Genomic DNA, 17,238 nt, shown 5'->3' with positions numbered 1-17,238 from the left:
AGTTTAGTAACTATCCTGGATGTCCGCGCGAACTTGGATGGTAAATATACTTTACTTTTTAAATTATCTCTGTTGGCATTATTATGCAAAAAAGTCTTTCTAATAATTTTACCAATAGGTAAAAATATTGGGTTTCTTTTGGTTATTTTAGCATTGGGTGTTTTGTCTTGACACCATTCTACCCACTTTTTGTTGCAGTCTAGCGTAATCCATCTGTCTGGCTTTTGCCTCTTCTTTGCTAGCACGTTGTTTCTCATTGTCATACTCCTGTTGTATTTTGCTCGTGCAGTTGCTCTCATCCGCCTTACATTTGGCTTCCTGGTTCTGGATCTGTTTCTGATGCTCTCGACGCATCTCTTTGTAGCCTGTAACATCAACGTTTAACTTGGCATTTAACTACAAAAAAGCAGTTATAGAGTTGAAAGAAGATAGCGAAATTCATTAGCATATCTTCAAAGCCCGATTTTCAATTAGTAAAAAAATCAAACTAATTACCGCGAAAACCAAATAATAATGCGGTCATTTTAATCATCATTCGTTACTTGATTGGGGCTACAAAAACAATTTCGAATTTTGACGCTACTTTGAAGAATTCACTGATTTTAGTAAAAATTGTAACAAGAAACTACAGCTTTTATATCGTTGTCATTGTGATAGGACTTAAGGCATGATTAAAGAGAAGTGAAACTACCACGCGTGTTGAACATTTTCCCATTATAAACCTCCGTCGAGCTTGGTGTGGTGGGCATTAAAAAGTCGTCGGGACTATAATAGGCAAGACCCGAACAAATTTTTGCTTCAAAAAACGATTGCACAAAACTCTTGAGGAAAAAATTGTCGCCTGAACTAAATCATTTCAAAATAATTTACTTTTTTTAATTAATTTTAAAAAACTTAATTCTCTTCAAAAATCAAAGGCTACGAAGTACGCAAGAAAAATAGAAAATAAAAACATAGCTGGCAGATTGCCAGAAAATAGCCGCAATAGATTCGTAGATCGGCAGTCTAAAAAAAACAGCAAAAAAGACAGACCAAAAAAATTCGTCTTTTCATTGAAGGCTGATCTGTTATATTTTGATTAAAAATCTGTATAAGTTATTGCTGCCTCTATTAGCTGATCTCAAATAACCTTCATTTAGAGTGACACACACCCATTTGACCTTATCTCTTTGAATTAAAGTAAATAAAAGTCAATTTCAAAGTGAGGAAGTCATTTTTGAGAGTGAGGTAAAACAAGTGTGACCAAAAATTTAATCACGCGCATGAACAAAAAAACTCGCTCCACTAAGAGCGAAAAATGACGTCACATATGCAATTCAGTTGAAATTGCATGAACGAATGAACAAAAAGCGGCAGTGACGTCATATGGTCGTAACAAAAATCATGACGACGAAATAAAAAAACATAGCAGGACAAGTCCTGAAATACAATCCAAGCAATTGAATGAAGAACAGACCTAATGTACGTGACCAGCAGATCAATTGAACACTCCCAGTCAAAAAGACGAAATCTCGAAAGTTGAGAAACTAAAAGAATCAAACTCTTGAAGCTTTTAACCTGAAGGCCATTTATGACACAATGCAAAATAGTCACTAACTCACGTTTTCACACTTTCAAAAGACTTGAAAGAGCTTAATTTGACACTAAAGGTAGATAATCTCGAAAAAATGACAAATGCTTCGAAAAGAAATGTGAAAAAAGCTTCAAATGAAAAGGAAAAATTTAAAGATAATTTTCGAAAATGTGTCAGGAAAGAAAGTTCAAATTCATTTTTTCTCTGTGGAGTTCTGTCTTGTAATTCATCTGCAACATTTAAAAAGTTTCGTTGGCCAATAAAGATAGTTAAACTCAGAAGACGACAGAAAATTTCAAAAAATTTGAAAACAAATAAAATTTTAAATTTCAAGCTTTATTCGAAAAATTACTTATATTTGCAATCTTAAAAAACAGAAAACTATTTTGTTGCCACTAGAAACTCTAAATAACACACTAGCAAACTCAATAGCAGCCAACCCCTGGCCACTGAGGAAAAAGACAAATTTCAGGAAGTCAAAGAAAAAATTACAATTTGAAAATCGCTAAAATTTGTAATAATAAAATCTTGAAACACATTCCCCATTACCACTAGAAACTATGCAGTAACCTATTGTCAAAACCTAAAGGAAATGTTTTGGCTGTTCAGGTTAGACAAACCTAAAAATTGACAACAATTTTCAAAAATTGGCTTATACCATGGCCAATAAAAATTCTGCAGTAAACTATTATCAAATCCTAGACGAGATTTCTTGCCCCCTGGAGCTGGAAAACTTGAATAATGACAAATAATGTCAGAAAATTGAAAAAACTGCAAGTTTTATCAAAAATATTAGGAAAATTCGTGAAGTTGAAAACCATTCCATTACCACTAGAAACTATAAAATAACATTGTGACACCAAGAGCTGAAACAACAAAAATATTCAAAAAACTTGAGAAAAATTTTAAAAGTAGAATAAATTACCGAGTTTATGTTTGGTGTAGCAAAACATATAGCTCTTAAAATGGCCATAAAAAGTAATTACGTCTTGCAAAAGACCTTTACCAACTTTTACAAAAAATCAATTTCAGACTGGTCCAACAAAAAATCCGAAAAAGACGAAAAAATTGGAGCATTTTGGGCCCAAAAACTTCTGAAAATGACCTGTTAACCTTGAATTACGGCCTTCCCAGTAGCTTCACCACTCTAAGTACTTGAAGAACTACTAAACGCGGCTAAGGACCTCTAATGAAACTTGATGCCCGCTGAGCTTTACCTGTTTATCCCGTTTTGAAAGCTCGAAGTCATTAAAAAAAGGTGTGAACACATCTTACAAAAACAAAAAAAAAACATAGCAGGACAAGTCCTGACGTAACATTCAAAGAATTTTCATTGAATAAACAGAAAAAGGAGACCTATAATGCACTATGAGTGAATTGGAAAAACCATTTAAAAAAAAACAGATCGATAAAATAAGAAAAAAAAAACAGAAAATCAATGTCAAAATGCCGCATGTGAACACAAAAACCACTAGCGAGAAATTAAAATTTAATTCAATTAGGCCTAGAATGAGCTGTGAATGGATTGGGAAAACCATTTAGAAAAACGCCGATCCAAAAAATCAAAAAACAGAAAATCAGAGAAATTTCCGCATGTGAACAAAAAACCACTACCGAGAAACCGAATTTTTGTTCAAACACCGTTTTCTCACTCTACTTTAAAATTAGAGCAACAAAAAATTCACGCAGCAAAACCACTCGTTTTTTCGCTACATTTCCTGTTTTGGCGTGACCTAAATCACTACTCCAATTTGACTTCAAAAATCATGAAAATGTGTTAACAGATCTTCAAAAAAACATAGCCGGAAGATTTCTGGAAACGACTCGAAGTGAGAATCCAATTAAACGCCATCCAACTACTCATGAAACAAAACGTGCCTTCACTTATTCATGATAATCTTGAAACAAAGTCATGAAACAAAAAAGTAAAAACAATAAAATCAAATCTGATAAAATATGATAAAAAGTCTGATCAAATTTTGTTATAAATTGAGATCCCGGAAAAACGATTTCTGCCAAAATAACTTCATCAAAACAACTAGTACATACAAAAACCACTTACGTGAATTTTGAAAAAAAATACTTAGGCTAAATTTATGAAAAAAAGCTCTTAAGAACAACTTTCACAGAAAAACTGGAAAAAGTTACTAAATTTTTTAAAATTTCAAAAACATATAAATCCAAAGACAAACTCCCTTCAGCCAATAGGGTATCCAGATGCTCGCAAAAAAAACAATAACCAAGTCATAATAGGCAAAGAAACTTAGCTAAAAACAGAAAAAAAAAACTTAGCTAAAACAGAAAAAAAGAAACTTAGCTAAAAACTGCAAAAAATTAAGAAAAATAGTTCCAATTATTGCCATTTTTTTGTCACATTTTTCAATTAAACACAATTCTTGCCCACAAACTGTAAGCAATTGTTATCATAAAATCGCTCAAGTAGAAGAGGTTTCTTCAATGCCCTTTTGAGCCAGTAAACCAAAATAATCGTCAAAAAAACGCAAAAATTAGCCCGAAAATCAGCAAAATACATTAAAAACCTCCGAATTCATATTAATTTCCAGAAACCTTCAAACCATTACCGAAAGCAGCCTAAAATTAAAACAAAATAACAACCAAACCTCTTAAACAAAAATCAGCAAAACTGATCAAAAACTTCAAAATTTGCATAAAACTCAAATTAATTACTTGAACCCTTCAATTCCTATCAGAACGAGCCCAAATCCAATACAATATCATAATCAAACCTCATAAACAAGAAAAATTGCAAAATACTGCTTTAAAATGCCGCACGTGAACAAAAAAATTTCGCTCGCTTAGAGAAAAATTTTTTCACACATCAATTTCTCGCTCTCTCAAAAACAGCGGTATGAACAAAAACCACTCTCTTTTCGCTCCGCTCTTCACTTTTGTTCAGTGCCAAAATCACTCCAAATTTTTTCACGCGTTTCATTTCCCGCTTCAAAAATCACTCCAATAAAATTGATTTAAAAAATACTTCTCCAATACTCCTCTTCGAGTCGTAAAAAAAGACAGCGCCCCAATACAATTCAAATTCTTTTAATTGTAAAACATAGCTGGCAGATTGCCAGAAAATAGCCGCAATAGATTCGTAGATCAGCAGACTAAAAAAACAGTAAAAAAAGACAGACCAAAAAACCCGTCTTTTCATTGAAGGCTGATCTGTTATATTTTGATTAAAAATCTGTATAAGTTATTGCTGCCTCTATTAGCTGATCTCAATTAACCTTCATTTAGAGTGACACACACCCATTTGACCTTATCTCTTTGAATTAAAGTAAATAAAAGTCAATTTCAAAGTGAGGAAGTCATTTTTGAGAGTGAGGTAAGTCAAGTGTGACCAAAAATTTAATCACGCGCATGAACAAAAAAACTCGCTCCACTAAGAGCAAAAAATGACGTCACACATGCAATTCAGTTGAAATTGCATGGACAAAAAGTGGCTGTGACGTCATATGGTCGTAACAAAAATCATGACGAAATAAAAAAAAACCAAGAGAAGGCCAACAATAGCCCCAGCTATCGCTGTGCGGCTATTAAAAAGACAGAGCACCAATACAATCCAATTCTTGGATTGTAAAAAACCAAGAGAAGGCCAATAATAGCCCCATCTATCGCTGTGCGGCTATTAAAAAACGACAACCAAACGAGAAGTAAAAAAAAACGAGAATTAAATCTGAACATTTCAGCAATATACCCTTTGAATGCTTTGAAACTTCCGCTAATTTTCCTTTCTTGTGTGGTGCTCATACACCATGGTTACTTCTTACAGGTAAGCGTGAAAAATCCTCATTTACTTTCTCATTTATTTTCAAAATGAAAGAAATTCAGTAAATTCAATACAAAAAATTAATTTTGAATTTTCCCAAAAAACAATGGAGCATAAACCACTTATTCACATTTATGGCTCAATTTAGAACCTACGAATACCAAAATGAGGACAAAATGAGGCGATTACATTGAGAATTGAAGCAGCTGAAACAACGCCATTGAACCTAGTCGTCATTAAAAATTTTGATTAAAAGCCATTTTCCCAAAACTTATATCGACGAGCGACACCCTACATCCTCTGGAGGTATTAACAAAACAGAAAACAATGAAATGAGAGTTTGAAGAAAGAAAAAATGACATGGATATCAGGGCAGCAACGACAGCGTTTTTGTATCCATCAAAAGAATTCTAGAGCATTCTGCCGAAAGCAGTAAGAGTTAAATAGAAAAGTCATATCTTTCGAAAATTCAAATCGCTCTAGCGTTGAAAAAGATTATTCCAGACCAACGGTCCAGCAAAAATGTTACACAGAAAAAGGACAAATAAACATACCCGGCAGATTGCCGTAAAATTGATTTCTATGACCCTGATTGGGATCGAAAAAGAAAAAATGGAAAACAAGTGTGAAATAACCTTGATTCCAAGTGCTAGTATCAACTACAAGAGGCATAAGAGATGGTAACTAAAACGTAGCCGGAATCTAAAATTGTAGTTAATTCCGTTTCTTTTCATAATTTCGTTTCGTTTTTCTGACTCCGTTCAAGTTAGATTGCTTTGGCGAGCAACTACTGTTTAAAAGTGCTTTGAGCCTAATCAGCAAAAAATACGAACGAGGGGAAGAAAAACAAAGTTTAACTACCGGGTATCTAAAATGTGGCTTCAAGGGTTTATTCCGTTTATTTTTCATTTTGTTTTTTTATTCCGTTAAATTTGGATTGTTTGCTGAGCAACTGCTGCTTAAAAGCAATTTTAAAAATGAGCAAAGAGTGAAACTACCCTAGAGAAGTAAAAAAAATGACGCAAAATATCAAAAAAAAACAGCAAAATGACGTAAGGTGAAACATTCTTAGTCGACAAGTTTAAAAAACAGCCAGAAGAATTCAGGAATTGACTCGAAGTAGAAAATTGACAATCAAATACCTAATGTTCCTCCTAAATAAATAACCAAACATTTTGAAACAACACTATGAGAAATTTATCTGACAAAAAATAGAGCATTTGATAAAATTTGCTGAAGTTGCGATTCCAAAAAATATTAGGTCTTGGCAACAGACCTTCAAATACAAATGGAATGCAACACAATGATACCAGCTGACAGATAATCCAAGAAAATTGGTTCATAAACAGAAAAACCGAGGAAAGGAAACTTTTTAAGGAGGAAGACGATGAATGAAAAAATCCAAGTAATATTCTCTGAAACTCTTCAAAAAAAATTCTCTACAAAAATTCAAATAAAGTTTCCCCAACTATTAATCGGAGAAAAAACTAATAACATCTTTTTTAATCTTTTAATTAGATCTGTGAGAAGTGCTATCCTATTTATTGCTTTTTAGGTGCCACCTCAAAGCATCAACATCCATAGGACGCCTCTCAAGTAAGACTTGATCGAGAAAAACTACAGCGAGGTTGCAAAAAATCAGAAGAACCAGGCAAAAACATAAAGAAAACAAATAATCGCGGGAAGTTGCTCAAATACACTAAGAAAATCAACTTTAATGCTAGTGAAAATAGAAGTCAAGCTAAACTGTTGAACTAATTTTAACCAAACTCCCCAATGGCTGCAAAACATTGAAGAAGAATACAAAAACAGGTTTAAAAGGATTAAAACAAAGCAGAATGGCTTCAAAAAATAAATAAAAAATGAATCCATAAAAAATTATTTGCTACTGATGGTCAGAAATTCTTTCAGACACATCATTGCTAGTTTGGATAAAAGAAACACCTTCAACTTGGAAAAAACTGGTCATTGAACTGAACAAAACTGATTTGAAAAAACCACTCGTGATCAAAAAAATTGCTCGCTGAAATTTTTCCACGCTTAATTTTCTCCCTGTCACCGATGTTTAGAAATTTGACTTCAGCACTTCGTTTTCAGGCATTTCATTTCCTGTTTCAAATACACTCCAACAAAACTACCGATAAACAGCCGGAAGAATTCCAAAAACTACTCGAAGGAGAAAATGACAAACCTAAATCACATTACGTAAAACCTAACTATAAACTAATCATTTTCAAACAATAACAAGAAAATGAACAATGGGATAGAATCTCAACAGAAAAGCTGAAAAAGCATCTGATAATAATTTAACTATAAGTTGCGATCCAAAAACAACTATTGGCAAAATACAATGCCACGCCGTTAATGGCCATTCAAGAAACGACTACCGACTGACAGACAGGTCGACAAACTAATTAGAGACAACAGAGGTCAAGGAAAGGAAATGAAGGACAAATCAAATAGTATTCTGAAAATTTCCACCAAAAATTACTGCTTCAAATTATTCATGAACCGCTAAAATGCTTACCATCGCAAAAAAGGGATTACTGCTTCTGATAAATTTGATCTGTATTATTTATTTCTAATTATTTCGTTGAGAAGTCTCCTGTCTAGCCCCTTTGTCTGCACCTTTAGAATAGCTTTATATTAAATATTCAATAAAAAAAAGTAGCTAAAAGCAAAAAAAAGACAAAAATTGGCCAAATTTTGCTTAAAATTACTCAATTATCTTTAACAAAAACAACTAGATAAAATCAATTCAATCAAAAGGCAGTCAGGACTAGAACAATCATTTGGAGCCCCCCCCCCCCCCCCCAAAAAAAAAAAAATGCGACAAATTTGAAGAATACAACGCAATTTAAAAAATTGAACAATACTAGAGAAAAATGAATTTGTTAAGATTACATGGGCGCAGAAAACTAAAAAATTCTTTGAGCAAATAAAGTATTGAAATGTTCAAAAAGCAAGTCATAATAGGCAATGAAAATTGTCAAAGACCAGGAAAAAATGAACATAAAATTTAGAACAATTTAAAAATTCTCGTTTTTGTCATTTTTGACCAAAAAGAGGCTGCATGCCAACAACACTGTGCTCATTTAAAATCTAAAGCTCATTTAGTAAAAAAAGTCTCTTCAAATCCCACTGAAAGCCGCAAAACAAAACAATAAGCGAAAAATCGCTAGAATTCGCGTAACAGCATCAGCAAAATAGATGGAAAAGTTCCAAATTAGCATTAAACTCATATCAATTACCAGAAACTTCAAAACCACAATCAAAACAAGCCAAAATTTATTACAAAATCATAAAAATCAATATCATACTAATAACCTGTCGAGAAGATAAGGGTGGCTATTAATTAAATTAGTTAACCATTGATCATGACGTGCATTTCTTCAAAATTTTGTACTGAAATTTCAATTTTTATCTGTCTCGTCGTTTTTTTAGTTCTCTATCAACTACAAAACACCGAAAAATAACGGTATAATTCAGACAAATTGTTGACACAAACTTCCGGGAGAACAAAAATTTTATCAAAAGATTATTTCTGAAACAAAATTTGAAAAAGGCAACTTTCAAAAGGCATTTCGGCCACTTGCCTGCAAAACAATGAAAGCGCAAGTAAATTAATGATGATTATATGAAATATTAGTTTAGACAAAAACAAGGATACTCGTTAATGTGCGTTCGCACATGATGTTCCCATCCGAGCTGATCTACATTTTTGACTTAATTGTCAACCAAAAGAAGAGAAAAAAGATGTTTGAGTAAAAAAATTGTTACACAACCGAACCACTCAATGAACTAAAAAATGTCATGCCTCATTACAGCGCTCACGAGAGCTGCCATTAAAAAGACTACGAGAAAAAAAAACAAAAAACCAAAACAAAAATTTCACGGCAGATCTCAATATCTAAATTTAAAAGCAGCTCGTAACATCGTCAAAATGCCAAAACCTTAACCACACAAATCTACGTCTAACTACGCAGCAGATGGGAATTTTCATTATTCAGACTAGGTAAAAAGTCGACAAAAAGAAGAAATAATGAGGCGAAACTCGTAAATCAATCAACATTTTTAAACCAAAAAATTTCAAGTCTTAAAAATCATTAGCTTTTGAAGAAATAAGTTTTGATAAATTTACTATACAGTGATTACAAAACCAATAGGACCTGTCTTTGGTCAGACTAAGCCGTAGAAACGGTAAAAAGATGCAGAAAAACTTTTTAAAAAAATTTAACAATTTGCGAAAACAAATTATTGAAGCCATTAAAATCATTAGCTATCATCTGAACATTGTATTTTTTTTTCAATTCAATTGTTATTTATAAAATTCAGCTCAAATTATACAAAAAAAATGAACAAGTTTACTTGAGCCTTATTTGGAAATCAATGGGATCTATTATTACATGAATGTGCTGAAGAAGAAACAAATATTGACCCCTCAGAAAACTTTTATGAAAACGCATATTGTCCAACAAACAAAAATTTAGTTGCGACACAATATAAATACACGTAAAATTTTGATTTATAGGGAATTGGATGTAACCTCTCAATCACGAGAATAAAATACCTCTCAATGACGAGAATAACATACAAGTAGACGAAAACAACAAAAACAAAAGTTTAAAAATTTGAAAACGAAAAATATCAAAAACTTTAAGACTATTCGCTATAAAATGACTGTATCGAGTAGCGTGATTCAGTCAATCCTCAATTGGAAGCTTACGACACCGCTCAGCATTTTACGGCTACATAAAGAAAAAGGAACAGGCAAAAACGCAATTTCAAGAAAGTTGAGCGGGAAAAGTGTCAAGCAATTTCAATGAACTTTTCTGTAAAAACTTTCCTCTTTTCATTTAATTTTTTAACAGCACTTCTATTTTAACAATATGCCTGCAAAAAATAAACAAACCTGATTAAATAAAAATACAAGAAATTGAGAAAACCAGTATTATCAATACCATTAAATTCAATAGCTTTCAAGGGAAGTCAATTAAAACGCTAAGTTATGCCTCGAAGGGAAGACGAGGATGTTTGCCATTCATAATTCGTCAAAAAGACATGACAATAAGTCTTGTGACTGTGAAAAGAGGAACAAAAACAGGCAAAAACCAAAAAAGTGCGAGAAAACCATGTGCTGTTCTCTGAAACCTTTATCTATGATCCATTGCACATCTTCGTTAAGCCAATGGGAACCGTCAAAATTATGATAATGTGATAAGACCTCAAAAGGCGACACAATTACGAAAAAAAATTATCCAAAAATAAAAAAAATATGAAAACTTGAGGAATCGAAGTCATAAAACCAATAGTTAGAAGATAACACCGCAAACCAGATAAGTTTTGGCTGCAAAACAAAAGAAGGGATTCCTGTCATTACTGAGACTGAGTTACAGTCCACGATTATAAGTTTAAGATCGGTTAAGGTTCAAAAATTTCGAAAAATTATTCTTAAAGTCTGAACAGCAATTAGCTGTCCACTCAGAGCACCATTTTTAATGTTATTAAAAATTACGAAAACTAAGAGTCAAAGCCTAAAAAACAAGCGATTTCTTGAAAACAAATTTTTTGTTCATTGAGCATCATTTTGACTGTAAATGAGGTTTTTCATTAACGGAACCTCGATATGAAGTGACTATTCTCAAAGCGTCTAAAGAAACAAAATGAAAAATTAAGTTTTCTAGAAAAACAGCCCTCAAATAGAATGAGTATTTTAATGGATAGTAAACTTCCCTATGAGACCCGAACTAGCCTTTTAATCGCCTTTCGTCTATTGGCAACACAAAATTGTTTCATTTTAAAGCGTCAAATGTAATTTTGAATTAATATTTTTTCAAAATTCTTACTTTGAACAGAAATTACGCAAAAACTGAACAAAATCATGCCAAGTATCTCGTGTTCACATGAAACTTTAAACCTCGATAACTCTTCGAAAATTGCGAAATTCAAAAAAACTAATTTTTAACTCTACGCTGGACGAGTTTTTTTAATGATACCACTCATTTTTCTCCGATGTATCGATCGGCCAAAATTGACTGAAAAAAAAACACATTTGAGTATATAGTTCCTCCCCCCCCCCCCACAAGTGGGGTCGGAGCAAAAAATTAAAAACTCAATCTTTTAAGCCATTTTTTCTTTTAAGCAATTAAATTCAATGAACATCATTTTGTTACACATTTAAATCAACAAGGAACATCTGGGTTATAAAAAATTTATAAATTAATCAAGTCTTTCAAGGTTAGCAGGAGCGCAGCAAAGATTGCTTTGATCCTATTATTTTTACAACAAAACTATTAGAACCATAAACAACGAAATTCTCATTTATACACGAAACAATCTCACTCGCTCACTGAAACTTTATTACTATGCGAATTACTCCATTTTATGGATACAGCATTGATTTTTCTTTATAGATTAAAATATTCTTTATGGTCAATTTACTTTAGAAATAAAATATTCTTCATATTCTTTACACGCACCTCTATCAGCTTTAAGTTATTGAAGATTGACAGGTTTCAACGAAAGAACTTTGTTCAAAATGTGAATGAGAGCAAATTTAATTACCATGCAAAATTTACTCAGGGTAAAAGGCGTTAACAAGAGGCATAAAAATCAGAAGCATAATAAGAATCAATAGAAAACTTTACGCTTGAATGCAAAAAAATTATGCCGAAGCTGTTCGCGAACAAGAGAAAACTTTCTTAGCAAAAATAGGTGAAAAAAAAGAAACCAGTTTTAGAGAACAACCAGTTCTTAACATTTCGTAGCAATATAGATACATTTTTATTTATTAATGGCTGTATTTAAGTACAGATTTTTGGTTACAAGCAGCAGTATTCACATTTAGATTCTCAAATCAAACCCAGTAAAAAAACGTAGTAAAAAGCGAAAAAAAATACCACACAATACAACAGTAGTGTTAATCTTCAACTCCTGAGAAGTTCAGTCAGACAGTTCAAATTTTAGTTTGAGAGCACTTAGTATAGTGAAAATGAATTAGTCCATGAAAATCAATTTTGTCAATCGTTTGCCCTAAAGTTTTATACATTATTCTGACGCTGTTTAACGGAATTAACTCAGTGTACATATAAACTTATCATCCATGCCAATTGATGTTAACTCTATCCGTAATCTGCCTACCCTTAGCAAACCTTCAAATTGCTCAAAATGTGTTTCTGTCTAAACTTTACAAGTCGTTTGCAAAACACCAGTTGCAGAAATTCGCATATCTTGGTCGAAAGCATCCGTTTTCAGCTAATTTTATTTACCTCGTATTAGCTCTCAGTGTCATACTCTTTTCACGAATCATGCTACATTGCCAAATTTAACTTGATAGCTTGCATATCCTACAAAACTTAAATCTAAACCGTTACCTTAGACTAGCACTTTAAACACTCATTCTCGAACAAGACCTTCATCTCATTAAAATGATGACGTCAAAATATACATGAAAATCTCAATGGTACCAGAGATACAAATAGACAAAACTCGGCTGCTCAATATTGAAGCTATCAAAAGAGATGTTGATTTAGAACAGTCCTTCAGCTTGCTTCCTTTGAAGCACGTCTAACACGTCCGAATACATGTAAAATGCACAATTCTCTATAATCGTAAAATGCTTCAAAAAAAATAGAGTAAAATTTGTTCAGCAAGTAGGTAACAATTTCATAGCCTTTCCTTTTCCTTTTCCTTACCCTGAAATTAAAGCGCCTCATGTCTTATAAGGGCAAATATGCTAAATACAGTGCAAATAACAACCGAATACGTCAGTTAATATAGGTAACATTTCTTTTTCCTACCTTGGTTATGGCAAAAATTTTTAACCAAACCCACCCAATTTTACTATAGATAGTGCGAATGCGATCAATTTTAGATCCGCCTCTCTCCTTTAATCTTCTTTATTTAGTTAGATGCCGTTATGGAATTTACATTTTCCCATGGTGGGAAATCATGCATGTAAACAGAATGAGTCACAAACAAATGCTCAATGAATTCTAAATTTGGGGTGTTGTGAAATATAGCTGAAATAACAACTATGATCAAATACACAACTGTCAACAAAATATTCATTAAAAACAGCATAGTTATATCTATTTCAAATTGCTACCTTGAAAATCATTTTGCTTCTGTTAAACGAGAAAAAACTGCAGCTTCAATAATTTGGTACAAAGTTTACAGATTCAAAATCTGCAGTAAACTGACTACAGCATATTTCAATTACTGTAGTTACCAGTACAAACTTGCGTATTGCATGTATATTTTTGTGCTTTTAGTTGCATTATTTCAGCCACGAACTTGCATATGCGCTGTGTATATAGGCTTTTAATCATCATACAGCACTTTTTGAAAATTAAACTGAGACTTCTATACGCCAAGGGCAAATTTCCCTTATAGGGGCATATGGAATTAATTCCTTAAACAACAATGGAAATTCACCGCTAAGAGTATACTACTGTCTCTACTTGAGGCTTAGTTATGAAAAAGAGAGAAAATTTGGTGCACATAAAATTTAATTTGAACACGGCATCAAAGCGCTTGACCGTAAATTGCTTTCTACCAAGGAGCTAGTAGCTTCTTTCCTTTCGCTATCTCTTTTAGGACAAAGTCTGAAATGGTAAAAGGGTCATTTCATCCTATTTAGCTTATAACCTTATTCTCGTTTAGAATTACACAAGCGCAAGGGAAGCGTATGAAATACTGCTGCCATAAAAATGTCGCAATGAGAAAGAGATCTTGTGATTAAAAACACAAAGAGCTCCACATTTAACGCAACGTATTTGAGCAGCAATACCTAATTTTGTTTAAGAAAAAACAACTCATTATGCGTCACCATGTGTGATCACGTAGCCCATTTCAACTTCCCATCAAACTAGTCAAAACTGGTCAACTTCCCATCAAAACTTCCTATCTTCAGTTGATTAATGGAAGAGCGCAGGCACCCAAAAAAACTCACCGCAAGGACACTGCACATTCAAGGCCGCAAATTCAGGTTTTCATTGTGCGCTATGCAAAAGTGGTACAAAATCACAATTAAAATATTTCTGCAAAAAAGCAATTGCAATGCTTAAATCTAATGGCTTTTAAGATCGAAGCTTTAAAATTGACTTTGAGAGCAAATTAAGTTCAGTCCCATTCAACCAGAAAGCCTTATGTTAAAAGGGACGCTCTAAGGTATAGTATTGAAAAACAATCACAAACATAACCGACTAACGTCCGGCGAATTGCTCTTAAACGACTGACGAGCGGTTGGCTTCGTCAGTAGCAAGCCACGGTTTAGTGAGGCTAGCTTTAGCTTGATTCGACTCTGCAACTTTCTAGCCTTGTTAGTAAACAAATCAAATAAAAAACTGATATTTCTAGCCTTGTTAGTAAATAAATCAAATAAAAAACTGATATTTCAAAAAATTGCAAAATTTAAAAGAAAAGCTTCCACATTTCGCAGTGAAAACGTTTAAAACCATTTTTGTCTCTGGAGTTATGTCAAGTAACCCATCTGCAAGACTTGAAAAGCTTCGTTGGCCATTAATGATCGTTAAACTCTTGCTCGTAAAACAAAATCTTGCTATATTCAAGATAATAAAATCTTCAAAACAAATTTCATTGTCTCAAGAGACTATTCAGTATCCCTATTACGAGCTTTAAATAGTTTCACTGCCTCATAAAGATCCATAAACTTGGAACATGATTTTCCAAAAATTTGAAAAACTAAATTTATCAAAATATTGCTAAAACTGGAGTCATTAAAATGTTGATAACCATTCCATTAAATCTAGAAACTATGCGACAGCTTATCATCAAGCCCTGGAGGAGGTCCCTAGGACCCTGGTGCCGAAAAAAAATGATAAAAAATTTAAAAAGTTCAAAAAGATAAAAACAGCTTGAAAAATTTGCAAATACTTTTTTAAAAATTGCTGATATTAAAATCTAAAAAAAAACATTTTATTAAATCTAAAAGCTATGCAGTAACCTATAATCAAACCCTAGAGGAGGTTATGCGTCTCTTGAAGCTGGAGAAACCTAAAAAATGACAAAAATTTGTGATTATAACAGTTAAACAATCCTTCGCCAAAAACATTTTGCGGTAAATTATAATAAAAAACTAACGGAGATTTTCTGTCAGGCTGAAAAACCTGAATAATGACAATGTCAAAAAAATTGAAAATTGCAAGTTTTGTAAAAAAAATGCTAAAAATCGTGGTGTTGAAATCATGAAAAACATTCCATTACATTTAGAAATTTTACAGTATCTTAATGTCAAACCTCGGAGGAGATTTGGCTCTTGAGGCTGGAGAAACCAATAAACCGACAAACATTTTCAAAAAACATTAAAATGCAAGTTTTATGAAAAAAACCGTTAAAATTTGTCATATTAAAAAATTCAAAGCTATTCCATGGCAAAAAAATTTTCAGTAACTAATTATAAAAAACCTTAGGGACGTTTTTTGGCCCGTGCATCTGGAAAGAAATGAATAATGAAAATATATGTCAAAAAATGAAAAAAAAATTGCACGTTTTGTATAAAAAAAATGCTAAAAGTCGTGATGTTAAAATGTTGAAACCATTCCACTGCTACTAGAAACTATGCATTTACCTATTAAAAACCCTAGAGGAGGTTCCTTGACCCCTAGGGCTGAAAGAACTCAAAAACTGACAAACAATTTCAAAAAGCTTGAAAAAAATTGTGAAAATTAGTATAAAACTGCGTGTTTTTAGCGATATCGGTTGTTCGAATGTAGCGACGGGGGGGTTGCACCGGGCGATGATGGGCAGGCAGGGAGGGGCGCTGGGGAGCAACATTGGGGTGGGGGGCAACAGCGCGGTGGGGGCAATAGGGGGGTCAACGTCAACAAGGGGGGTGTCTTTAACCTCTAAAAAGCACCCTTCACACCATAAGTATAAGTCTCCAAACCAGTTTGAGCTGAAACAGAGCTGAGAGGCTCTAAGAGCACTTACTGCCCACTGGGCGCTACATGTTTATCCCGTTTTGGAGGACGAAAAGTCAAAAGCGTCAGACAAAAAATCGGTCAAGCGAAAAAATGCATAAAAAAGACCGACAGGACTAATATTATTGCTAAAAACTTTGTTTGAGAGCAATTAAAAACATACCCGGCAGATTGCCGGAAAATAGCCGCCGTTGATTCCAATAAGCATGATTGGGATTGAAAGAAAAGAAGACATCGAAAAAAAAGTTTTTGTGCAAAAACATTTTTTAAGTCCGATTTATTTTGATGGCATTTCGTAGTTGAACATACTTCTGTTTCTTGGAGAGGCTACAGGGGCTACTATCAATACCAATAAGCATTAGAGATGGTAACTAAGACTCATAGGAACGACGCTCAAATAGCGGACATCTAAAATTATAGACCGACAGGACTAATATAATTGCTACAAACTTCGTTTGAGAGCAATTAAAAACACGAGACTGCATAGCACCAAGTCGGCTCAATGCTTTTACTGCTGCTAAATTTTTCATTCCCAAAGTTGCAAAGTTTATCAAGTTGAAATATCTGTATTTACGGTAGTTCTCTAACCTGACATCTGTTCTTTCATTTCAAGCTTGGACTTTTCCTCTTGTATCTGTAAGTTCTGTGTCTTGATTGTGGCTATTTTACTGAGACCACCGATTGTGCTCCCTCCTCCTCCTACAAGTGAGGGACCTCCACCTTGTATCATGTTCGGCAGAAGATTCTCCTGAAACAAAACAAAGCTCCTGGAATCATCCTATAATTACTTCAAGAAATTTGATTTAAATTTTACTCTTTTGCACCTGAGGTGAGATCCTCGCCGACTAAACATTTCTCCAGTTCCCTGAAATTGACTGAAAAGTTTTGTCGACAAAAATCATCAGCTTCGACACAGCTGTGTAAATAATAGC

General features: G+C 33.3%; 2 protein-coding genes across 2 annotated transcripts in view; both read right to left on the bottom strand.

Moving 5' to 3' along the window:
- LOC142339478 (uncharacterized) overlaps nt 1-17,238 on the bottom strand; it is a 604,341-nt gene that overhangs the window by 294,157 nt on the left and 292,946 nt on the right. The gene's annotated exons all lie outside the window — the stretch shown is intronic.
- Nucleotides 1-17,238, bottom strand: part of LOC142339474 (serine/threonine-protein kinase TAO3-like) — a 70,072-nt gene that overhangs the window by 40,673 nt on the left and 12,161 nt on the right. Inside the window, exons 7-8 of the mRNA XM_075389517.1 lie at nt 16,895-17,054; nt 187-365 (exon numbers count right to left, since the gene is read on the bottom strand). Of these exons, the coding sequence (XP_075245632.1) occupies nt 187-365; nt 16,895-17,054 (339 nt within the window). The remainder of the gene's footprint in view (nt 1-186; nt 366-16,894; nt 17,055-17,238) is intronic.

The sequence above is a fragment of the Convolutriloba macropyga genome, chromosome 5 (genome assembly GCF_964194025.1).
Source record: "Convolutriloba macropyga chromosome 5, txConMacr16.3, whole genome shotgun sequence".
NCBI lineage: Eukaryota > Metazoa > Xenacoelomorpha > Acoela > Convolutidae > Convolutriloba > Convolutriloba macropyga.
Note: the sequence above shows the minus strand (reverse complement) of the source record. Positions and strands in the feature narration are given on the sequence as shown.